Source organism: Chlorocebus sabaeus, chromosome 11 (assembly GCF_047675955.1).
Source record: "Chlorocebus sabaeus isolate Y175 chromosome 11, mChlSab1.0.hap1, whole genome shotgun sequence".
NCBI classification, from domain to species: domain Eukaryota; kingdom Metazoa; phylum Chordata; class Mammalia; order Primates; family Cercopithecidae; genus Chlorocebus; species Chlorocebus sabaeus.
Window position 1 is genome coordinate 100969778 of NC_132914.1, and position 26160 is coordinate 100995937.

The 26160-nt window shown below is 46.6% G+C and overlaps 1 protein-coding gene across 1 annotated transcript in view; it reads left to right on the top strand.

Moving 5' to 3' along the window:
- The window catches only part of STAB2 (stabilin 2), a 167436-nt gene that overhangs the window by 139386 nt on the left and 1890 nt on the right, over positions 1–26160 (top strand). The window contains exons 54-68 of the mRNA XM_037996621.2: positions 1131–1187; positions 2331–2457; positions 4107–4256; positions 6863–6967; positions 8282–8389; positions 10548–10741; positions 11834–11975; positions 14291–14424; positions 16644–16809; positions 16954–17060; positions 19466–19585; positions 20417–20557; positions 22594–22704; positions 23574–23702; positions 24778–24894. Of these exons, the coding sequence (XP_037852549.2) occupies positions 1131–1187; positions 2331–2457; positions 4107–4256; positions 6863–6967; positions 8282–8389; positions 10548–10741; positions 11834–11975; positions 14291–14424; positions 16644–16809; positions 16954–17060; positions 19466–19585; positions 20417–20557; positions 22594–22704; positions 23574–23702; positions 24778–24894 (1908 nt within the window). The remainder of the gene's footprint in view (positions 1–1130; positions 1188–2330; positions 2458–4106; positions 4257–6862; positions 6968–8281; positions 8390–10547; positions 10742–11833; positions 11976–14290; positions 14425–16643; positions 16810–16953; positions 17061–19465; positions 19586–20416; positions 20558–22593; positions 22705–23573; positions 23703–24777; positions 24895–26160) is intronic.

Genomic DNA, 26160 nt, shown 5'->3' on the forward strand with positions numbered 1-26160 from the left:
CTATCCCAGGCCCTGCACTGTGTGAGGCATTTTTACATTCACTCATTCATCCATCTAGCACCTTTACTGAGTACTCCCCTGGAGCCAGCCATTGTGTTCAATACTTAGCTTACCCTTACAATAATCCAATAATAGGAATAGTTGTCATCCACCCTATTGTGTAGATTTAGAAACTGAGTCTCAAAGAGGTAAAGTGACGTTACATGGCAAAGTTTGTCACCAGTTGGTATCTGTACCTGGCATCCCCTAGGAATTTCAATAATTATCCCAAATTTTTTGGATCCCAGTCAGTCGAAGTAGGAGATGAAACCAGTTGTCTTTTCTACCATAGGGGTCTTCTCAATTTCCAAGTTATATTCCACACATATTTTTCAGTTCATCATTTTTCCTCATCAATCCTCTGAAGATCAAATAGCAGCAAGAATTATTATCCCTATTTATGATAAAACTAAGGCTCAAATAGTATTAGTGATTGGCCAAAAGTATCCCATTTAACTTAAAATGGAACTAACACTTGGCACCCGTGTGTCCCACTGCTAATAGCATATGCCTGTAAGACACTGCCCAGGTCCAGCTCTGTATAACAGATTTTCCCTTCAGAGAACAAAACCACAGAGCTAATGCCCAAGACAGATCTTCAGAATTATCCGTGGCAAAGTTAGTGTGTTTGTTTTGATATTCTTTGTTGTTGTTGTTTTCAGATAGGGTCTTGCTCTGTCATCCAGGCTGGAGTTCAGTGGCGCAGTCACAGCTTACTGCAGCCTTGAACTCTTGGGCTCCAGTGATCCCCTCAACTCAGCCTCCAAAGTCACTGGGACTACAGGTTCATGTGCCACCATGCCTGGCTAATTTTTTTTTTTTTTTTTTTTTTTTTTTTTACAGACAGAGTCTTGCTTTGTTGCCTAGTCTGGTCTCAAACTCCTCACCTCAAGCGATTCTCCTGCCTTGGTCTCCCAAAGTGCTAGGATTACAGGTGTCGGCCACCATGCCTGGCCTGTTTTCATATTCCTGATCATAGCCAGAGTCTTAATCAAAATTAAGCCCTTAATCCATCCAGGTATTAATCAGGAACATTTCCTTGTGTTTTCTGATATTTTTGATTTTCAAGTGTTTCTTTTCTTGCATACTAGGGGTCGTGTGGGAGCTGTGTCAATACTCCCAGCTGCCCAAGGTGGAGTAAACCAAAGGTAATTAAGAATGCAATGATAATGTTTGGAGAGCCATAAGTCTGTTTCATTGTGTGTGTGTGTGTGCGTGCGCGCGCGTGTGCGTGCACTTATGTTGCATAAATGTAATTTATGTCATTCTTTCCACAACAAAACCAGTGGAGTAAGATAGATATTCTCAGCCCAGGCCACCTGTCAACCCACGTTCTAGGAACTGTCTAGAAAAGTCATCAGATGGTAGACCTAGAAGGACTTAGAAGATAATTATGATTATAAAAATAGCTGCATTTTGTTGGCTGCTGTCCATGTCTCAGGCTGTGTACTGGGCCTTTATATACTCATTACTCTGTCCCTCTTTATAATACTCAAAGGAAGCTATTGTTATCTACACTTTACTTATGAGAAAAATGGGTCTCAGAGAGGGTAAGCAATCAGCCCAAGGCCACACAGCTAGTAAGGAGCAAAGATAGGATGAAAGTCCAGAGAGCAATGGAGAGTAATGGTTAAGTCAATGAAATTTAGAGTCCACAGGTATGGGGTCAAATTCCATAATCTTTGACAAATCCTATGACCTGTCAGGTTTGCCTCTGTAAAATGGAACTAATAATGGACTCTGTGCAGCTATTAGGAAAAGTAAATTTTTAAAATGTGGGTATACTTAAGTGCCTGGCACATGGTAAGTGCTCATTAAGTGCTGTTTTGTATTACTTATTCCAAAGTCAAGCTCTTCCTAGTCTACTAGTAAAACCTATAACAAAAATATCTCTATAAAACAAAATCTAACTCATACCCTCCCTGCCTACAATTTGGGAGCCTTGCCCCACACCCCTTCCATGACAGGAAGCTACCTCCTTCCCACTCCCTCCCCAGGCAACCATGCCACTTGCAGAGCACTCTACGGGTCTGAAAGTTCTTCCCCTTGAGACTGGGGAGAAATCTTCCCATGGACCCTAGATCTACTCCCTCCCCCATCCGCATGTTTCTGCCGTTGGCCTGTTGACTCCCGTAGGAAAAATACTGCCTTAGAAAAAAGTTGGCTCACATTGGAAGTCCCATTTTTTATTTGGGCAGTACCTAGGATCCTCCACGAGGGCACAGACTAGAGCCCCAGAGCCCCAGTCCCTGCAGTGGTAAGTGAAGGGATGGTCCACTCTCTTCCCTTAGGGTGAGAAGCAGAAGTGTCTCTACAACCTGCCCTTCAAGAGGAACCTGGAAGGCTGCCGGGAGTGGTGCAGCCTGGTGATACAGATCCCCAGGTGCTGCAAGGGCTACTTCGGGCGAGACTGTCAGGGTGAGGGTGCCTCTTCCCGCCTCGCGACTCTAAAAGTGGTAATAGACTGCCCATTGTCCAGTCTTTGAACGTACCAAAATTATAGGGAGATGGGGGAAACACTGCCAATGCTGATTCCCAGGCCCCAAAACTCTGAAGAGTTGTGTATCATTCCTTCTACCTTGTTTGGCATATTTTTTTTATCAAGTTGAGATCCTACTGTGCATATATTATAATTGTGTGTCTGCTTTTTTCTTTGATATTAGAGCGTAGACATTTCTGATGGTGCTAAAGACACTATATCTCATTTTTGATGCTGTACAACATGATATCCATGATATTGATAAGCATGTTTAAATGCATTTGATATGATTCTCCCTTGGCAGGTGATGTACTGACATAGTACGTATGGGCCATAATTTCCTGAGCCCACCCCTGTCCCTTGTAGAGGATGTATAGCATTGGCTCTCTCTGTTACCTCATCAGGAAAGGGCTCCTTGCCAAAGCATATTTGGGCCCATCCTGGAACCCCTGTGTTAACTTCTAGCCAACAATACATCAACAGCTGCAGCATCACCAATGCCTCAAAAGCACTTGTCTGCCACACGTTGTTCTAAGTAGGCACATTTATTGAGTTTTATTGAATGTTTTTCCCCATACATATCAAAACATCTAATCTGGGCAACAACCCCTAGGGAGTAGGTTCTGTTGTTGTCTTCCCCTCCCCGCTGACTTTTTTTGAGAGAGGGTCTCACTCTGTTACCAAAGCTGGAGTATAGTGGCAGGACCACAGCTCACTACAGTCTCAACCTTCTGGGCTCAAGCGATCCTCCCACCTCAGCCTCTCAAGTAGCTGGGACTACAGGCACATGCCACCAGACTCAGCTAATTTCTTTGTATTTTTTGCAGAGCCGGGGTTTCACCATGTTGCCCAGGCTGCTCTCGAACTCCTGAGCTCAAGCAATCCATCCACCTCGGCCTCCCAAAGTGCTGGGATTACAGGCGTGAGCCGCCGTGCCTGGCCTGTTGTCCCCATTTTGTAAATGAGAAAACAGAGGCGGAGAGAGGATAAGAAGTAAACCCAAGGTCCCGCTGGTCTGTCTCTGGCAGCCATGATTTTTACTAGCATGCATACTCCATTCATCATCATCTCATTGAGAATACTCTGGGTTGAGAGCCCCCGTGACCACCCAGCTCCACCCTCCATCACTAAAGTGTGGACCATTCATGAAAATCAGTATCATTCTAATATTCGTTCAGGGCTTTATCTTTTCAAACTGTTCTCAGTTATAATGCCTCATTTGATCTTCACAATAACAATGTGGTATAGGTCAAGCAGACACTATATCATTATTATCATCATCATTTAGAGCTAAGAAAACGAAAGCTCAGAGCAAGTTCATTACTCAGCATGGATATCCTCAAATCCAATGCACAAACCCCCAGATACAGTGCATGGTTCAGTGTATCACCCTGCCAAGACAGAATCATATCAGATACCATAAAGTTCATGTCCCATAGGCCAGTGACTTGCCCTAAATATCCACTGACACTGAGGGCCACGTTCCCTCCGGGCTAACAGAGGTCAGATGCCGCAGCACATTTACAAAGGCGCTGAGCTGCTCTGGCTTTGGGAGACTGTTGAGTCACCGCTGTTTCATCTCTTCCAGCCTGCCCTGGAGGACCAGATGCCCCGTGTAATAACCGGGGTGTCTGCCTTGATCAGTACTCAGGCACCGGAATGTGTAAATGCAACACCGGCTTCAACGGGACGGCGTGTGAGATGTGCTGGCCGGGGAGATTCGGGCCTGATTGTCTGCGTATGTGGCGCCGCTTCCCTGTGGAGAGCTTGTTTTTTAACTGTGTGCTCCCTGTCCTTGTCCATGCCATCTGCCTGACCTGGAGGCATCCTTCTTGTCCTTTCTCCCAGCCACACCCCTCCCATCTGCCTGCCCTATGTGCTTATTTCCTCCTTGGATGTATTCCCAGTTTCCACTGAAAAAGCTTCACCTCTAGAAGTGAAACTTGTCCCCAGCAGCCACCAAGGCACGATGTGGCTGAATAATGTTCATTCAATCATTCAACCAACGTGGATTGAGTCCTTACTAATATTGAATGCTGACATTGATTAAGTGCCTACTATGTGCCAGCCACATATGTTTTACAATTCAATCCACTTAACCACCCTTTGAGATAGGTACTGTTATTATCCGCAATTAGCAGATGAAGAAACCAAGGTACAAAGAGCTTAAGTGATTTACTCGAGCCAGCAATTTTTTTCTTTCTTATTTTTTTTTTTTTTTTTTTTGGAGACAGTTTCGCTCTTGTTGCCCAGGCTGGAGTGCAATGGCACAATCTCGGCTCACCACAACCTCTGCCTCCCGGATTCAAGTGATTCTCCTGCCTCAGCTTCCTGAGTAGCTGGGATTGCAGGCATGTGCCACCACACCTGGCTAATTTTGTATTTTTAGTAGAGATGGGTTTCTCCATGTTGGTCAGGCTGGTCTCAAACTCCCGACCTCAGGTGATCCACCTGCCTCGGCCTCCCAGCAGTGCTGGGATTACAGGTATGAGCCACCTCACCCGGCGGAATATTTCTAATGTCTAGGGATTTGTGGTTTAGGGACTGACAGGGACAAAATTCCAGCTCTCCAAAGACTTACAGAAACAAATTCTTCTAAAAAATCATTATAAAGGATGTAAAAGCAAAGAAGCAGGTAGAAAGGTGAAGGATGAAAGGAGACGTTGTTTTAGAAGACACCTCACGTAGGGAATATTTGAGTAGAGACCTAACAGACATAAGGCGGCCAGGCATGAGGTATGAAGAGCAGGCCACTCAAACTTTCAGCAGTGCAGGAAAGACTCCATGACTCCACTGGCCAGTATGTTAGCCACTAGCTACATGTAGCTATCAAGCATGCAAAACGTGTGGCTGAGGAACCAAATGTTTAATTAAATTTAAATGGCTACGTGTAGCTAGTAGACAGTGCAGACCAGAGGAACAGCTTTCCTCGAGGTGAGATGAGCAAGTGCAAAGGCCCTGGGGCAGGAGCCAGCTTGGTGTGCACGGAACAGCAGGAAGACCAGGGTGGCTGAGTGGAGCGGGCACAGAGGAGGAAGAGAGGAAGAGAATGCAATCTGAAGGTCACCAGGGATCAGCTCTTCTTGGCCAATGAAAGGTCTTTAGCTCTGTGTGTGACAGGAGGCCAGCGAAGTGTTGGGAACAGAGGGGTGTTGTGAAGAGATTAGAAAGGATGGCTCTGGGCAGGGTATCTGTAGGAGAACAGGCACAGAAGCAGGGCTCCTTGGGGAAAATGATGCAACAATCTAGGCCAGTGCTAATGGTGACTTGTGCTAGCTTGGTAGTGCTGGGGGTAGTGAGAAATGGTGGAATCGGTATATATGTTTTAATATTACTTTTTTTTTTGAGATAAAATCTCACTCTATCACCCAGGCTGAAATACAGTGGCGGGATTATATCTCACTGCAGCTTCGACCTCCTGGGCTCAAGCAGTCCTCCCACCTCAGCCTTCTGAGTAGTTAGGACTACAGGCACGTGCCACCATACCCAACTAATTTTTTATTTTTTTAATTTTTTATAGAGATTGGGTCTCCCTATATTCTCCAGGCTGGTCTCAAGCTCCTGGCCTCAAGCAATCCTCCTGTTTCAGCCTCCCAAAGCTGGAATCACAGGCATGATCCACTGCACCTGGCCACAATTTTATTTTATTATTTTTTTTAAGACAGAGTCTCACTCTGTTACCCAGGCTGGTTTACAGTGTTGTGATCACAGCTTACTGTAGCCTCAACATCTTGGGCTCAAGCAGTCCTCCCATCTCAGTCTCCCGAGTAGCTGGGACTAAAGGCATGTACCACGACACCCAGCTAATTTGTGATTGTTGGTTTTTTGTAGATACAGGGTTGCACCACATTTCCCAGGCTGGTCTTGAACTTCTGGCCTGAAGCAATCCTCCCACCTCAGTCTCCCAAAGTGCTGGGATTACAGGCATGAGTCACCACACCCAGCCAGAATTTTACTTTTAAATAGATTTCTCCATCAGGAAGCCCCAGATGAGATGATCTCCCTAAATGTTCATTGCATATCCCATGACACACTACTGTAATTATAACATTCATCTCATTTATAATTCCATGTTCAACAGCTGGGTACTCTAAGACTGTAAGCCCCATGAGAACAGGGACCTTCTCTATTATGTTTTTCCCTGTAATCTTATGGCTTAGCAGTGCCTGGCCTGTGATAGTCCCTGAATAAGTTATTTTTTAGATGTTTCAATGAATGAATGAATGGCTATGACACAAGCATGGTTCCTCCCACAACTGAAAATGCACAGCCAACAAGGGGTCATGGAGCTGGTGGACTGGGTCTCAACCCCTGATGACTGATCATATCCTAATTTGTTTACAGCCTGTGGCTGCTCGGACCACGGACAGTGCGATGATGGCATCACGGGCTCCGGACAGTGCCTCTGTGAAACGGGGTGGACAGGCCCCTCGTGTGACACTCAGGCAGGTCTGTCATGGGAATGGTCAGCTGCTGGCAGCCCAGGGCTGCAGTGGACACTGCCAAGAGCATACAAGTGAGGTTGGGAGTCTGAGTGACATCTGAAAAAAGTGACAAAGCAGGTCCACGTGGTAAAAAATGATTCGCATCTGTAGCCCTGGGCCTCAGGAGGATGGAGACTTGCTGTAAAACTAGATGAAAAGATTGAACTCAAAGCTATGAAACTAGCACATCATCCTGTATGATTATAGGACTCACCTCAAGCACAGAATCCCAGGTTCAGGCAAGGACTGTGCCTCGTCCTGGTGGTTTGGGGGCCCAGATGGGTACAGACACAGAGGCGCAGTGGTTTCATGGAAATCACTTTGAAGGCCCAAGAGCAGGGTCTGACCCCTGGTTCTGCTACTTACTAGATGAATGGCCTTAGATAACCACACTCTCTGAGCCTTGACTTGCTTATCCTTAAAAGGAACTACATGCTACACATTCTGCAGGGAAAGGATTGCACGGAGGGTCAGTGAGCATGGTTTTGAAGTTCCCAGTGTATGCAGATGCTCAAAAGAAGCGCTGTCATTATCATGCTCACCATTATAATCATTGTCATAACTCGATCCTTACTAAGTGGTCAGTTTTCTGAAGTCTCCTTTATACCCGAAGCCCTGAGTTCTGGTAGATCTGAAATGTGCTGGTTGAGTTATCCATGTGAATGACTGTCATTTCATCCTCCCTGGGGTCAGAGGGTATGGCGAGGCCCTTCCTGTGGGCTTTAGCAACCTGAAGTTTCATGGGTTGTAGCAGTATGGCTAACTTGAGTTCCTCCTGCTCCCTGTTCCTCCTGCCTCCTCCCCTAAGCACTACATGGCCTGCTGCTGCCTACATGCACTGCAGCCCTAGCCAATCCCAAAGCTCCAGACTTCTCCCTAGCTCAGTGGTGCCCTCAGAAGGCCGTGGAATTTCTCCTCCAATTTAACCATCTCCATCTGGAACCCTCTAGTCTTAGGGCCAGAGCGCTAATCTGCCAAATTCATTCCTTGGCAGATACGTTTTGTAGTATAAAGTTTTAGTTGATAGCTCCTAAAGAACATTTTTTCTCATATAAATCTCAATGACATTGCAGAGATCATGTCTTACTATAAAAGAGTAATTCTAGAATCCCAGAATCTCCAAGGCTAGAAAAGACCTTAGCAAATCACCCCATCTTCCTGCTCTACAGGGGCACTTACGAACACAGTGGTCATCCAGACAGTCTTGGGAAGTCTCCTTAGGTGGGTTTTAACTCTTCACACCATGGGTGCAGAATGAAAGTGGCCCCTTTCTTTGCAGTTTTGCCTGCAGTGTGTATGCCTCCTTGTTCTCCTCATGCCACCTGTAAGGACAACAACACGTGTGAATGTAACCTGGATTATGAAGGTGACGGAATCACATGCACAGGTCAGCCACCTTTGTGCACAGGTGAAATAGCAGCGTGGTGTGGGCGAGGAGCAGGACTGGCTCACAGTGCCTGGGCTTCATCCTAGCCCTCCTTCCTGTCTGGGCCACTTCAGCAGCACCTACCCTCTCCATAACTCAGTTTCTTTAATGGATGTGCTGATGCTTGATCTGCTCACCCTCTAGGTCAGAGTTTCAAAATTGATTTGCAAACTGGAATGCACTTTACTTTAGAATTTTTTTTTTTTTTTTTTTTTTGAGATGGACTTTCACTCCTGTCACCCAGGCTGGAGTGCAATGGTGCAATCTTGGCTCACTGCAACCTCTGCCTCCCAGGTTCAAGTGATTCTCTTGCCTCAGCCTCCCAAGTAGCTGAGATTACAGGCATGCGCCACCATGCCCGGCTAACTTTAGAGTGTTTTTCTAACTCTACAAGTAATCCAGCCTTCAAAAAAAAATCAGAAAATACACAACACTATTTTTTTAAGTTAAACCTAAACACACTCTCACCACTAGGTGAGAATCACTGTGAACATTGCAATATCCATCTGTAGTAGTTAGGATATAGGTTCAGCCATACAGAGACCTAAACGAACGGCGGCATAAATAAGGTAGATGATTCCTATTGTCTCATATAACAGGTTGGAGGTATCCAGGGCTAACACAGTTTCACTCTGAAAGGTCATTTGGGGGCCTGAACTCATTTTATCTTGTGGCTCTGCCATCATTCACTCACCTCACCTGAGGTGGCCAATACCATAAGCCCAGCCTGGACAGCAAGATGGAAGGAGAGGAAGGAGGCAAACCTCCTTCCCTTTAAGAATGCAAACTAGGAATTGTTAAAATCATATCTGCTCCCCTCCCATTGGCTGGAATCTCATCATTGGTCATGCCTAGCTACAAGGGAACCTGGGAAATGTAGTCTTTTATTGGGCAACCATGAGCCCACCTGAGAATCTATTATTATAGAAAAAAAGAGACTAGGCCGGGCTCAGTGGCTCACACCTGTAATCCTAGCACTTTGGGAGGCCGAGGTGGGCAGATCACTTGAGGTCAGGAGTTTGAAACCAGCCTGGCCAACATGGTGAAACCCCGTCTCTACTAAAACTACAAAAATTAGCCGCGTGTGGGGGCAGGTGCCTGTAATCCCTGCTACCTGGGAGGCTGAGGCAGGAGAATCACTTGAACCCAGGAGGCAGAGGTTGCAGTGAGCTGAGATCAGGCCACTCTACTGTAGCCTGGGCAACAGAACAAGACTGTCTCAAAAAAAGAAGAAGCAGTAGAAGAAGAAGAAAACAGAGACTAGGTGTTGAGGGAAAATTAGCAGTCTCAGTCACATGTACTTTCTAATATTTTTTATGGATAAATAGTCACATAGAGATATATACTTTCTTTATAAAAATTAGATCTTGCTATACCTGTTCTTTATTCAGCTACAAGGCATTCCAGAAGTGAGTCAGCGTTCAACAATGGCAACAAAGACCTAGATTCTCTTTTCCCACCCTCCCATCCTTAGAATGAGGCTTCTTGTCCTTGTATTTATTCTTCCAGGGTCTCAAGTGGCTGCATAAGTACAGATGGCTTTTCGGCTACTCCTGAGGCTGGAGCTAATCTATTGTTGGGTCAATATTTGGGGGATCATGAAAACAAAGTTTCTAAGAGGCAGCACAGTGAGGAAAGCATGGACTTCAGTGCCAAACCAACTTGGGTTTAAATCTTCAGCCGGGCCACATTCTAGCTGTTTTGCCTTTGTCAGATCAGTTAAGCTGAGTCTCAGTTTGTTCATCTATAGAATGGGGATAACAATGTCTATCTCATAGGCTGCTCAATATTGCACTAACTCTACACCACACACACAGTCCTAACATGAAAAATCCAAATTTATTCTGAAAACTAATACCAAAGTCAAGCCTGGAGGTATATGACAAAGGGAGCAGAAGTGGACAGATGTCCTCAGGCTTCATCTACGAGGGTGTCACAAAAATATTCATGTTGCAAAGGCCAGCATAGAGGCCACAGGGCATGGGGAGAGAAGGTACGAACACGTAGGGGCCCATTTACCCACCCAGCACCACTAGTGCTGCGGTGACCCATACCCTGAGCTGAAGCCCTGGTTCCACAGAAGGTGGTAAGTTGAGCCCTCTCTCCTCTGCTCTTGCAGTCGTGGATTTCTGCAAACAGGACAACGGGGGCTGTGCAAAGGTGGCCAGATGCTCCCAGAAGGGCACGAAGGTCTCCTGCAGCTGCCAGAAGGGATACAAAGGGGACGGGCTCAGCTGCACGGAGATAGACCCCTGTGCAGACGGCCTTAATGGAGGGTGTCACGAGCACGCCACCTGTAAGATGACAGGCCCGGTGAGTCGCTCTTTCCCAGGGAAATTTGGGAGCAGCCCCTTGGGCTTCGCTCCTTGCCTTTCCACCTCCTGTACTCTGCTTATCTCCTGGACTCTTCCTAAACATTTTTTCTAGCACAGTCTGTTTCTTGTTAAAAGTCATTGGGCTAAATGCAAGGTGGTTCCCCAGGTAGAAAAAGGGCGTCCGTGGAAAAGCTGGTGGAATTCTTAAGTGTATGGCTCAGTTAACAGCAACGTATCAACAATTAATTTCTTAGCTCTGATGAATGTGCTATAGTTATGTTGGACGTCAGGGGAAAGCGGGTAGATGGTCTAGGAGAGTTCTCTCTTTGCCACCCTTCTATCCATCTAAAACTACCCTAAATAAAAGGCTTATTAAAAACAAACAGCTGGTAAGATGTGGCAGGAAAAGTACAGAAAGATGATGCAAGATGATGTCCGTTGCTGGTTACAAATGTGGTTCTAGAGTCAGACTGCCTTTGCGTCTTACCCCCTGGACTGACAAGCTGTGTGACCTGGAGGTGGCTAATTACTCTCTGAGCCCCAGTTTTCTCATTTGTAAAGTGGGCCTGATAATAATGCAGACATCATAGAGTTGTTGTGGGGATTAAAGGAGATCATTCGTTGATTCAACCAGTGGTCATTGTGCATCTGCTCTAGGCTCTTGCAGGTCCCAGGGTTATAACAAAAAGACAGAGTCCCTGCTTGCCCAGAGCTCGTGCACAAGTAGAGAGTGGGGGCAATGCATGGTACAGAAACAAATGCACGGAATTTTTTCAGAGAGCATGAGGAGCCCTGTGAAGAACATAAATCAGGCCAATGTGATAGAAGGGAATGGAAAAGCTACTTATATAGGGCGATCAGGGAGGCTGTCTCTGAGGAAACCACATTTGAACTGAGATGTAAAGGATGAGGTTTCATCATAAGCCTAGATAAAAGCAGGATGTAGCAGTTATTCCCACTGGACAGGAGAGGCATGTTCTCTTGGTCCATCTGAACACCTCCTAGGCTGGACATTTGTCCCATGGGCACTTGGGCATCCTGGGGTCTTAGAGAAGGAACTTTTTCATCTCTTCCCACTCTCCCTCCACAGGGCAAGCACAAGTGTGAGTGTAAAAGTCACTATGTGGGAGATGGGCTGAACTGTGAGCCGGAGCAGCTGCCCATCGACCGCTGCTTACAGGACAACGGGCAGTGCCATGCGGATGCCAACTGTGTCGACCTCCATTTCCAGGGTCAGTGTGACCAAACCACCCTTCTCTTCAGGCGTGGGGAAGGGACCCTCAAGGGAAAGAAGAAAAACAAAACAGGCCAAGCCTAGTGGCTCAAGCCTGTAATCCCAACACTTTGGGAGGCCGAGGCAGATGGATTACTTGAGGTCAGGAGTTCGAGACCAGCCTGGCCAACATGACGAAACCCCATCTCTACTAAAAATACAAAAAATTTGCTGGGTGTGGTGGCGTGCACCTGTAATCCCAGCTACTTGGGAGACTGAGGAAAGTGAAAAGCCACACAGAAGTGCAGAGGCATGGGCAACAGGACATCTTGAAAGCCAGTGGAGGAGGCCAGAAAGGACCCACAAATGTAGTCCCTAGCCAAGGCAGAGGGACTTCAGTGGTTCAGAAAGTGACTCAGGGCACTGTGCTTTACAGCTGATCAGTATGTACTGGATCTCTCCAGGGCTGGGTTTGTTTGACAGATGTGGACTCTGGTGGAGACTTCCTGGAGGTTTGAATTGGGCTAAACATAGAGGAGCTGGTAAGGCATTTCTGCTGGCAGGGACAGCATGGCCAGGAGAGAATGACCAAGGTGGTGCTGGGTGAAAGCACCTGGGGAGGGAAGGTGATGAGAGGTTTGAAAGCTTGGTTGGGGATATTCTATGGTCTAGGTACAGGGACCCTTCCAAGCAGAAAGATTTTTATGGGCAGTTGCTACTTAGGATGGGGACAAAAATTCAGTTGGGACCAGCTGATTTGGAATTTATTTGCCTCTGGGACTGTGAAGTCAAGAAGAGCTTGGTTTTTTCTTTAGGACACAATTCATTCAGCCAGTCCCGCCTGTTCCCAAAGCCCACTTCCAGGTGGAAATCTACCCAGCTCATAGAGTGTGGTCCAGCTTCTCCCATGGGCTTTTCTCTTCTGTTTTCTTATGAATGCCAAGAAAATATTGGCAGTGATACTAAGTGACTGTGCATCACGTTGGACCTCCCTTCTGTTGGAGCTGTGTGGTTACTGTTAGCTTGGGAAAATGCCTCAGCTTTCCCTGTAGGCACAGTTACAGAACCATCCCACGTTCAGGAGGAAGCGCTGCCCTCACACGGTTCATAAGAGGGCAAACTGCCTTCACGATTGGCAACCGATTTGGTAATGCGTGCAGCAGACAACCTTAAAGTAACTCATACTGAGACCTGTTGATTCTGTTTCCAGGACCCCATCCTATAGAAATAATCTGAGAATTGAATAAAGATAAGCATACCCATCCCAACATTATTTAACATCACAGAAAATTAGAAATAACATATATATCTAATAGTAAATGATGATAAAATATATTGATATACATCTACTCAAATTCATTGTATTTTGTTGTCTCAATAAAGAGATAAGGAACACTTTTCCATACTTCTCCAAACTGTTAAATTGGTGTTTGCATTTCAGATATGGCCAAGATCATTTGACTTAACGAGTTGTGCTGTTGAAATATGTTCAAACAAGAAAAATTTAGTCTTCTTTGGTGAAGAAAGCATCCTTTTGTGGCATTATACAATGAACTTGACAATATAAAAATGTGACTTGCTCCTTGAACTATTGCTGGTCTCTGCACTGAATTGTTTGGTTAGGAAAGATATCAGCTATGAACCAATGATAAAAATCTTCCAGTATCTTAGGGGGAAATGAATTTTTAAAACTTTTTTTAAAGGCACAGCAGGGGTCAGAAAACACACAGAGCCCTGGGCAGAAACTCACTTTAATGTGTTTTTTACAGCTGTAAAGGTCACAAAAAATTTTTCAATTATAAGTATGGGGAGGAGGAGAAAATCATGTTACCAGAGAAATTTTATAATATTAGGATATAATTATGATTTAAAGTTAAGTTTTAAAAAGATTTATGAAAACTATGTCAGCAGTATGCTACCACATTTATAGTATATATAACATGAATAAATAGGAAAGAAGATTGAAAGAATGTCAAATTATATCAAATTAAAAATTTATCAAAAAATAAAGTAAAATTCTAAAAGGAAATACACCAAAATTTTAGCCATGGAGTAATGATTATTTCTGGAGAATAGAATTGTAGGTGGTTTTTGCTTATTTTTTTACTTTTCTGTATTGCCCTAATTTCTACAATGAACATATGCTAGTTTTATAGTTAGAAAAGAAAGAAATATTTTAAATGATGTACTTCAACATAACTTGAAGGGGAAATGGCTTCTGGAGACACCTGGGGTGTAGCTGGCCTTCGTTTTGAAAGTCCTTCAGCGTCCGTTGTTGGAAACACTGCCAACCTGGTGGGTTGACCTGGGCAATTCCTCTTCTTCCTCATCCAGATACCACTGTTGGGGTGTTCCATCTACGCTCCCCGCTGGGCCAGTATAAGCTGACCTTTGACAAAGCCAAAGAGGCCTGTGCCAATGAAGCTGCGACCATGGCAACCTACAACCAGCTCTCCTATGCTCAGAAGGTGGGTCGTCAGTTGGCAGATTCTGTGCAGACAGAGTCTGCAGGGGTGGAAGTGCAGCCCCTTCTTAAGATGGGGGAGACTTGAGCTGCTGCCTTCAAGCAAGGGAGTGCAGGTAGCTCCTGGAACAATGTTAACAGTCACCGTGTCCATTTATTGGGCATCTATTGCATCTATTATGTGTCAGGGACTGTTCATGGTACTTCGTTGATATTATTGTCTATCCTTACAACATCTCTGGAGGCAGGGCAGGTGTTACTATTCCCATTTTACAGATAGGGAAACTGAGGCTTAGTAACTTTAAGTACAGTGCCTGATGTCACCCAGCCCAGAGGTGGCAGATCCAATATCCAAGTGTAGACCTGAATCTTAAAAGTCTATTTCAACTATGACATTCAACTGCCAAGGCCGAGGCAGAGACTGGAAGTGCATACCTCACAGCCGGAAACCAGAAAGACAGCAGTACCCAGAAGCCTAGGGTGGATCTCCCCAAACCCACAAAACAGTGGAGTTCTGGAGCTCTCTGTGGCTGGAGGGACTGTGAAAAGAATAAATAGAGACTGCACAAGCTTTCAGACACAGCAGGAAGGAAACAGAACTCTTTGATCAGGTGCTGCTCTCTTAACCTCTGAAACTAGAAGTCCTACTCATTTGGAAAAGCTAGCAGGTTGGAGTTCCAGGCTGGTGGTTTATCACTGGGAGAGAGGAGATGAATGCCTAGTAGGTATGATTTTAAAGCCCCTTCTCCAACCTCCATCACTAACAAATCTCTACCTTTTCAGACCTGGTATTTCTTTACCAAGGAATAAAACCTTTGATGCCAGGACCCAGACTCATGAATAGTCTGAATCTCTGCTCTCCTGCTTGCTGGTCACATGACCTTGATCAAGCCACTAAAATCTCTGACTTACCTGGCATGTTTGTGGAAGGACTAAATGTAATATGGCACAAAGTAGGAACTCAATTTTTAAGATTATTAAGAGATATGGAATAGTAGACCACCTGGGTTTGAATGCCAGTTCTGCCATTTGCCAGTTGTGTGACTCTGAGCAAGTTACTTTTCTTTTTTTTTGGGATGGAGTCTTGCTCTGTCGCCCAGGCTGGAGTGCAGTGGCGCGATCTCGGCTCATTGCAACCTCCTCCTCCTGGGTTCACGCCATTCTCCTGCCTCAGCCTCCCTAGTAGCTGGGACTACAGGCGCCACCACCATGCCCGGCTAATTTTTTGTATTTTTAGTAGAGACGGGGTTTCACCACATTAGCCAGGATGGTCTCGATCTCCTCGTGATCTGCCCGCCTTGGCCTCCCAAAGTGCTGGAATTAATAGGCATAAGCCACCGCGCCCAGCCTGTTATTTCTCTTTACCTCAATTTTCCCAGTTGTATAAGGATTTAAAAAGTTCCCACCTCATAGGGTTGATTGAGAGTTCAAGGTATTGACACATGAAAAGCTCTTGCAAGAGAACCTGATCCCAGATAAGCTCTCAATAAGTCTTATGATGATGGTGGTGATGATGATAATGGTGGTGGTAATGGGGAGGGTGACAATAATTATAATGATGATGATGAGAGTGATGATATTATGATGAAGAATTAGAGTCTAGGCCAAGCATGGTGACTCACACCTGTAATCCCATCACTTTGGGAGCCAGAGGCGGGTAGATCACTTGAGGTCAGGAGTTTGAGACCAGCCTGATCAAGATGGAGAAACTCCATCTCTACAAAAATAAGCTGTACATGGTGGTGCACACCTGTAATCCCAGCTACCCAGGAGGTTGAGATGGGAGAATTGCTTAAACCTGGGAAGTGGAGGTTGCAATGAGCCAAGATCATGCCACTGCCCTTTAACCTGGGTGACAGTGAGACTCCGCCTCAAAAAAAAAAAAAAAAAAATAGAGTTCTACCAGAGTTCTATCAACCCATTAGCAGAAAAATTTGCACCTAGTATAAATGGATGACAGCAAATTATTTCTCAAGAGCAGAAAGAAGAGAAATGAGTATGAAAGACCTGGGCACCTACAAGAGAGGATACTTTTGTTCACCCAGGGGCTCAATCAATCAATCAACATCTAATGACTACCTACTGTGTGCCAGGCACAGAGGTGCAATAGGCAAAATGAGACTTTATGGGTTTTATGGTCTAATAGGGGAATCAGACATTAACCAAATGATGCCACAACACATGGAATTGCGCTGACCCATGGCCATGTCTGTATCCCTGCAGGCCAACTACCACCTGTGCTCAGCAGGCTGGCTGGAGAGTGGGCGGGTTGCCTACCCCACAGCCTTCGCCTCCCAGAACTGTGGCTCTGGTGTGGTTGGGATAGTGGACTATGGACCTAGACCCAACAAGAGTGAAATGTGGGATGTCTTCTGCTATCGGATGAAAGGTAACTGCCCCAGCTACACTTCAGGTTCCAGGCCACGCAGCTGCTGAGCAATCCTCAGCCTGGCCAGTCACTCCCCAAATGGGAGCAGTGCAGGCCTGGCCCCTGCCTTACTTGTGTGGGACCCTGTGTGCCTCTGCCCTCCAGATGTGAATTGCACCTGCAAGGTGGGCTATGTGGGAGATGGCTTCTCGTGCAGCGGGAACCTGCTGCAGGTCCTGATGTCCTTCCCCTCACTCACAAACTTCCTGACGGTATGTACCATGTCTCCTTGGTTTGCCTCAGGCAGGGAGGGGTTCCCTCAAAGCAGGTATTAGAGGGGTGAGGCCTTAAGAAGCTGAAGGCCACAGTCATGGTTAAGAACATGGGTGCTAGACCACCTTGCCTGAATCTAAAGCCTAGTTTTGCCACTCACTTGTAAAACCTTAAAGAAGTTACTTTCCTCTCTGGGACTCAGTTTCCTCATCTATAAAATGGAGATGGTAGTAGCATCAACTATGTAGGGTCATTGTGATCATTAAATAAGTTAATAGTTGTGAAGCATTTAGATCTGTGGTCTGTACATGGAAAATTCTATGTTCATGTGAGCTGGTATTATTATCTCTGTTTGTATCTGGAATAGTTTAAGAGCATGATCTACACAAATGAGACCCTCTTAATCTTCTTCATGAATGTAGTTAGCTAAGCCTGCCTGGTGATCACCCAATGAGCCAAATTAACATGGAGTCAATTTGCATCTTGCACTGCACTTAAAGTCACGTCAATATTCTACAAGTCATATCCAGCGAGGAGAAAGCCCCATCTGGAGAAAGGTTTGGTGCTGACTGATCAAAGAACTGACCTAACAGTAATAATGACAACAACAATAACAACAGTTAACATTTCTTGAGCATTTATTTTGTACGGGGCACTGTACTGAGCCCTTTACAAGGACATTTCATTCAAGCCATAGAATGTAAGTTCCATAAGGGAAAGCATTTTCTTTTCCTTGACCACCATTGTCTCCCCAACCCCTCAGATAGTAGCTGGCACATGACAGGTGCTCCATAAATACTTGTTAGAAGGACTAAACCCTCATGCAACTGTACAAGCCACTTCTATATCCACATTTTAGATGAAGAAACTGAGGCTTAGTAAGGCCAAGGACACAGCCTAACTCATCAGAGCTGGGCTCAATCTCAGACTGCCTGGTTCCAACCTCCCCCTCATGCTTTAGAGTGTGGAACAAGGACAGCCTGGGCTACTGTTCCCAGTAGAATCTACAGTCAGTGACCGCAGGAGGAAAGGGCACCGAGCCTGAGTATAGGACTTGTAGGATCCATGGGGAAGTTAGACCAAGGACCCCAAAATGGAGTCTTTGTCCACAGACCAAAGATACCCATCTCACTGGTCTAAAAATCAGGACCACCATTAAATACACTAGAGATGAACACCCAACTAATCTTTCTGCTGTGTGGGAGCCTGGCTTGCAACAGCATTTCAAAGAAAAGACGGTGTCAGAACAAAACATTTTCAGCAAATTACCTACTTTCTCTGGGCCTCAGTAGCCCAGAAGGAGAAAAAAATAAATATTAAAAAAAAATATATATATATATATTAAGAGACAGAGTCTTGTTGTATTGTCCAGCCTGGAGTACAGTGGCACAGTCTTGGCTCACAGCAGCCTCAACCTCCTAGGCTCAAGGGCTCCTCCCACCCCAGCCTCCCGAGCAGCTGGGACTATAGGCACACACCACCATATCGGCTAAATTTTTTTAACTTTTTGTAGAGATGGAGTCTCACTTTGTTGCCCAGGCTGGTCTCAAAATCCTGTGCTCAAGCTGTTCTCTCACCTCAGCCTCCCAAAGTGCTGGGATTATAGGTGTGAGCCACGACACCCAGCCTGCTCAGTGAATATTTAGCACTTACCATGTGCTTGAGATAGATCAGTGAACAAGCAAACAAACAACAAATGGAACAAACAAGTCAATAGTATTGAGTGCTAGAAGGTGATAGATCCAGATCCTATGGAAAAAGTGGAACAGGGCTGGGGGGCACCCCAGGGTCCCCCTTCTGTCGGAAGTGATGAGGGAAGGCTTTGGGGAGAAAGTGGCATGTGAGCAAAGTGTAAACGGGGGAGAGGGGGTGAGCCACGCAGACTTGGGGGAAGAACATTCCAGGCAGAAGGAACGGTTGAGCAAAGGATGAGCGGCAGGAGTGTGCCAGGCCAGTCTGAGGAAGAGCAGGGAGGCCCCATATGGCTGGAACAGAGTGAGCGAGAGAGGACAGCTAGGCCCGGCATCAGAGAAGCAACAACAGTCTCATGCTTTGGGTCTCGTGAGCCCTTATGAAGACTTGGACTGTTCCTCTGAGTGAAGTGGGGGCCACTACAGGATTTTGAAGAGACTCGAGATTTGATGCACCTTTCAAAGGGCTGCTCAGGCGGCCACATGGAGGATCGGCTGTGACGTGGCGGCATCTTAAACCATAGGATTCACTGAGGAAAGGAAAAGTCCTCAAACTCTCACGATGCAGGCAGAAGACACAGCAAAGGAGCAGCAGGCTGAGTTTGCTGACACATGAATATTCCCAGATGGGTGATGCCCTGGGACCTTCTCCAGCCACCCTGGTCCCTGCACACCAGGGCTGGCCCCTCTGATGACTTCCTTCTTCTCCCCAGGAAGTGCTGGCCTATTCCAACAGCTCAGCTCGAGGCCGTGCATTTCTAGAACACCTGACTGACCTGTCCATCCATGGCACCCTCTTTGTGCCGCAGAACAGTGGGCTGGGGGAGAATGAGGTGAGTTGCGTCCCTGGTGCCTTCGCTTTAGACTAGCATGTTATCTATCACCACAACAATGCTGGGTCACAAATTACCTGAAAACTCAGTGGCTACACATTTATTTAGCTCACACATCTGCAGACCAGTGGCCACTCCCTTGGTCTTGGCACACTCGGGTCTGAGACCCGCCATCAGCTACTCTAGCTGGGCCGTCAATCACTCTGCTCCATGGGACTCTCCTCGTCCAGCAGGCTAGCCCAGGCGAGTTCTCAGGGCAGTGGCAAGGAGTGAGAGAGGCGAGAGTAGGCCCTGTCCCAACAGTGCTTCTCAAGCCTCTGTTTGATCATGTTTGCTAATGTGCCCCTGGCCTGATAGGTCACATGACAGAGGCCAAAGTCAGCATGGGGGACAAAGGGCCAGGGGTGCAGGGAGTGGGGAAGAACCAGGGCCACTGATGCTATCTGTGTTCCACGCCAACCTTCTTCACGTCACAGCACACAGGACTGGCAGTATTTATTCAGTTCATGCACAGGTGGCTCACCCAAGGCTCCAACAGTCCCACCAGCCAACTGAGGGCTGAGAAGAGTAATGCCTCTGCCTACCTCAAGACCCTTTCTTCCTAGAACGCTGCTGGAAAGCTCTGCTCTAGACAATACAAATGACATTCAATCCCACATCCTAGCTATAGGTGGCCTCTAGCAGAGCTCAAACAACCAGAAGTCTGAGATCTCCACATGGAGGCAGGAAAGCTTAGGCCATGAGAAGCGAGATTTTCTTCGTCATCCCCATCATTAAAAAGACAAAGCATTGACCTTTGAAGAGCATTCTGTGTTTCTCCTTTTTTCTCAGACCCTGTCTGGGCGGGACATCGAGCACCACCTCGCCAATGTCAGCGTGTTTTTCTACAATGACCTTGTCAATGGCACCACCCTGAAAACAAGGCTGGGGAGCAAGCTGCTCGTCACCGCCAGCCACGACCCACTCCAACCGGTACGAAGTCTTCTGGGCTTCTTGGGAGAACTGGAGATAATGCATGCAAAGTTCCTGGCATACAGTAGGTGCTTAATAGGTGGCAACTATTATGTGAACATAAACTCTAAACCTGCAGATAGGGGATGGTGTTAACTGCCTACCACAGCGTACCACACTGACAACTGGGCAGCCCCTACCCCTTGGGAAATAGGCCAGCCTCAGAAGCTGGTAATGGGGAAGGATAATGAACCCATTTTAAAGCTGTCTGATTCTCCACCTTCGTTTCGGTCAGCTTGTCAGCCTATTCCAGGCATTAACATGAGCTCCGAAGTCAAATGACCCCAGTTCTGCCACTTGCTAACTATAAGGACTTAAGTTATCCAGCTTCTCTGTGTCTCAATTTCCTCATCTGAAAAATGAGGATGATGGTGATGGCACAGGTCATTATTTTCATGATTGTGATACAAGGGAGGAAAAACTTATTCTACCCTCTTAGGGTCTGTGGCTGGGCCTGAGAATTAAATAGACATACAATAAGCAGGAGAGAAGCATATGCATTTTATTTAATCTTTTATGTGCATCAAGGGAATCCTCATATGGAAAATAAAGACTCAAAGAACAGTTGGGATCAAGAGCTTATATACTTTTTAAAGAAATGATGCATTTGTGGAAAAGTGATCAAATAAAGGGGTTTAGGCTAAGGGCAGTAAATTGTGGCATGACTAGCAAATAGATGGTAGAAACGAGTGGAAGATAAGGAGTATTTCAGTAGATTTGTTTGTACAGATCCATTTCGTCATCTACTCCCAGTTGTTCCAGCAATTGCCATTTCTCAAGTGCCTTCTGCTCAAAATAACTAATATGCCAAAATGGTGTGTGTGGGGGGGGTGGTTTTTTGTTGTTTTTTAGACAGTTTCTCACCCAGGCTGCAGCGCAGTGGCACAATCTCAGTTCACTGCAACCTCCCCCTCCCAGATTGAAGCAATCCTCCTGCCTCAGCCTCCCATGTAGCTGGGACTACAGGTTCCTGCCACCATGCTCAGCTAATTTTTGTATTTTTAGTAGAGATAGGGTTTTGCCATGTTGGCCAGGCTGCTCTTGAACTCCTGGCTTCAAGTGATACACTTGCCTCAGTCTTCCAAAGTGCTGGGATTACAGGCGTGAGCCACCGTGCCTGGCCCAAAATGGCATTATTTTGGGGTGACATCTATCCTTCAGTATGGATGATGGTGATGATACTGATGGAGGAAACCGTGGTGGTAGTGGTGGAGGTGGTGAGAACCATGATGTCAGATTCAAGTTCTGAGACATGCAGAGAATAGTGTCTGACAGGTAGCAAGTGCTTAACAAATATTGGTTTTAAATGTTTATCTCATTAAATGATTTCTATTTAAGAGCAGTTTAGACTAGTGTCTCTCAAAATTTAATGTGCATTTGAATCTGCTGGAGATTTGCTGAAATGAAGATTGTGATTCACAGGGGAGGGGGCACAGGGCCTCAGCTTCTGCCCACACAAGCCAGGAAATCACACTGGGACATCACTTAAAAGTACATCTTTTCTAACAGTGTCGTGTGATGTTCAGTGCATGGACTCAGAGTCCACAGGCGTGGGGTTTGCTACTCACTCCCTGCAGAGTCCACAGGTGTGGGGTTTGCCACTCACTCCCTGGATGATCTGGGTCAGGCCATTTTCCTTCTGATCACTCATCTATCAGACAAGTGGGTTGGACAAATGATCCGTAAGTTTCTCTGCAGCCCTCAGATCAGCTTGTCGGCACAGGAAAACTAATGTGTTATGGGCTGTCCAGAGGGTGAGGAGAAGTCCTAGGCTGCCTATCAGTGGAGACAAACCTGAAAGCTGGGCTCAGGGACCTTGTGATACAAGGGAGGAAAAACTTATTCTACCCTCTTAGGGTCTGTGGCAAGGCCTGAGAATTAAATAGGCATACAATAAGCTGGAGAGAAGCATACACATTTTATTTAAACAATGTCCCTCGATGGAGGGATGCCCTCTCAGAGAGTAAAAGCCATCAACACTCTCCTCATTTCCCTAGACGGAGACCAGGTTTGTTGATGGAAGAGCCATTCTGCAGTGGGACATCTTTGCCTCCAATGGGATCATTCATATCATTTCCAGGCCTTTAAAAGCACCCCCTGCCCCTATGGTGAGTATCTAGGGTCCCTGGTAACAGGCCAGGAGGAGTCCCGGTACCCACTCACCAACAGGCAAACCATTACCAGAAGCTCTGTCCTCTGCCCTCCTCCTCCAGAGACTGACGGAGCCTCCAACCTCCAAGGTAGCTGGCTTCGGGACTGCCCAACCCTGCTTCCTGCCATCCCCACTCCCAAGCATTAGCAACACAGCACCAGTCACCATTAATATCTGTTGAATGAAAGGGAGAGGATGGGCCAACAAAGGAAGCGCTGGAAGGGGAGTGAGAAATGCTAAGCTCTGGTTTGGCCCCGTCACTTCGTAGTATCTCTGAGTCCCAATTCTCCCATCTGCAAAATGGGGCTCATAAAGGCTCCCTCCTGGGTTTTGGGGAAAACTGAGTTAAAAATAGAAAACACTTAGAACAGCCCCTGACACATAGTACATGCTAAACAAAAGTTGGTGATGGTGGTTGTTAGCATTTTTTTTCCCAAAAGCATGAGGGGGGAGGGGTGACCTGCTGGAGAGTTCCATAGCACAGTGGTTAAGCACAGGAGCTGCAAAGCCAGACTGGGTTCAAAGCCCACTTCTACCACTGACTGGCTGTGTGATATTGGGCAAGTGCTTCACCTCTCTGTGCCTCAGTTCTCCCACATAAAACTAAGAATAACAATAACTGTCCCTATCTCTTTGGGTTATTATCACACTTCAATGGCTTATTTCACAGAAGGGTATTAGACCCTGGCAGTAGTAAGGGCCAGATACATGTTAACATATCAGTATTTTTATCCCCACTGGCTCCAGAATGCCTCGGGCCACCAAGGGTTCCCCTTTGGGGAGTCAGAAGTTTTAAGAATGAGTCCCTTTTCTTTCTGTGTTCAGGGCTTGACCCACACTGGCTTGGGAGCAGGGATCTTCTTTGCGGTCATCTTGGTCATTGGAGCTGTTGCCTTGGCTGCATATTCTTTCTTTCGGCTAAACCGGAGAACAATCGGCTTCCAGCATTTTGAGGTGAGAGAGAAAAATGGGAACATGATGATGGGGTCCTCTCCAAAATCCCAGTCCCTGAACCTGGGCCGCTTCAGCCGAGTAGTCTCGCCCGAGTCCTCACCCAGAAGCAGTGTCACACAGTAGTAGGGGCAGCCACCCACCCCATGCTTACTGCTGCTTGGGTGGGGTCCCTGCCCTTAGGAGGAACAGCAGTGGTGGTTCCAAGCCCCTCCTTCTGGTTGAGACAGGGCCTGGCAAGGAGAGAACACACCCCGAGCCTCTGTGCCAGGGGTTTGGCCCCGAGGCCCATTCACTAGGACCTAGGAGTCTCGTTCACCTTGGAGGATTCACTGTACAAGCACACCCCATGACCTAGCCTGGGCTTCAAGACTGGCTCTGAGGACCGGGGGACAGGGCCAGGGACCCTACACAGCCAGTGGCTTTATGCTGCAGCCCGTGAAACTCATTTCTGTTTGAACAGTTGAGTCCACATCCCAATCAGCAGCCAGCTCTTGGCTGGCCGTGTAGGAATACAGCCTGGGCAGCAGCACAGCAGTTAAGCATCCTACCTTATGGACTTTGTCCTCCTCTCTGGCCCACCCTCTCCCGCTGCCACCTCCTCAAACACTCCTGGTAAAGGCTGTGGTGCAGAGACCCCAAGCAGCAGTTTGCTGCCTTCTGGCAGACAGCTTGCATATTTATAAGCTCCAGGGGCAAATCTCAACCCCATTTTGAGCAAAAGTGTACAGGCTGTATGACTGCATTTATATTAAGTTGAAGGACAGACACCACCGCTCCAGGTTGGTGGGAGTCAGAACAGCGGTTACCCTGGGTGGCAGTACCGGCAGGTTATGAGCACGTGAACACATCCTGGGGTATGGAAATGCCCTATGTGCTGATTTGGTGGTGATCACCACTGGGTAGACATCGGTAAGATGTCACCGAGCTGAACCTAAAGGTTGGTGCATTTTATTATATGTGAGTCATCTCTCAACAAAGGACTGTTAAGGAAAAGCTCCCAGAGGCAAAGGGTGGCTTGCTTTACCTGCCACTTGGATGAGACGCTCCTGGCTTTCATGCTTGTCTTTCCAAACAGTCAGAAGAGGACATTAATGTTGCAGCTGCTGGCAAGCAGCAGCCTGAGAATATCTCGAACCCCTTGTATGAGAGCACCACCTCAGCTCCCCCAGAACCTTCCTACGACCCCTTCACGGTGAGTTTGCATTCTTATCTAGGAATAGGTTCCCTTGGGGTACAGGGGAATCTCGTCTGTTAGGAAATTTTAGTGGAGAGTTTGTACCAAAGAAGGTTCATTTCTAGAATGTATGTCAGATAACAAGCCTAAAAGCCAGTTTTGCAAGCTGACTGAAGCCAGTGTGGTTGTTCAGAGTTCCTGGGTTCTCTTGGGCAGACAGCAGAATCCTTGAATAGAGACAGGGGAGAACAAGAGGTTGTTATCCAAGCCCAATCTCATGACCAGGTGAGATGTCACAGTGAAAAAAAGTCTTCGGCTGAATTCTGCTGCAACCATTTATGAAGTAGCAGGTGTAAAACATGATGTAAGGAAAAAGGATTTTTCCTTTAGATGTCCTTTTTTTTTTCTTTGAGATGGAGTCTCACTCTGTCACCAGGCTGGAGTGCAGTGGCGTGATCTTGGCTCACCACAACATCCGCCTCCCGGGTTCAAGTGATTCTGTTGCTTCAGCCTCCAAGTAGCTGGGATTACAGGTGCCCACCATCACGCCTGGCTAATTTTTTTTTTTTTTTTTTTTTGAGATGGAGTCTTGCTCTGTCGCCCAGGCTGGAGTGCAGTGGCTGGATCTCAGCTCACTGCAAGCTCCGCCTCCCAGGCTTACGCCATTCTCCTGCCTTGGCCTCCTGAGTAGCTGGGACTATAGGCGCCCGCCACCTTGCCCGGCTAGTTTTTTTGTATTTTTTAGTAGAGACAGGGTTTCTCCATGTTGGTCAGGCTGGTCTCAAACTCCCAACCTCAGGTGATCCACCCGCCTCGGCCTCCCATAAGCGCTGGGATTACAGGCGAGAGCCACTACACCCAGCCTAGAAGTCCTTTAAACTTACACTGACATTGTTGTCCAAGATTTTACCGCTTGTTGTCAGAGCTACTTTTCTTTGATGAGGCCTTATAATGTACATGGGTGGGTGTTCTGCTCTGGTCTTCCAGAAAGGGACCATTTATCTCTAGAGTCAGTGATGCTGGAGCTTAGCTGGGGCCTCCACGGACATCAATGCAGCGGGACCCCTTGGCAGGGTACCCCATTCATAACACATGTGGAAGTACATCCTGCGTGTAGTTTAATAGCAGTTCTGGACTGAAAAAGGAAAAAAACTTAATTTTTATAGAAGGAGAGAAATGTTTTCTTCTACCATGTTGAAGTTTGCATAGTGCAACAGATAATTATTTTTCCAAAGTAAACCAAAGGTTAATATCTTGTTGTTCTTCATGCCTGTGGTAATAGAT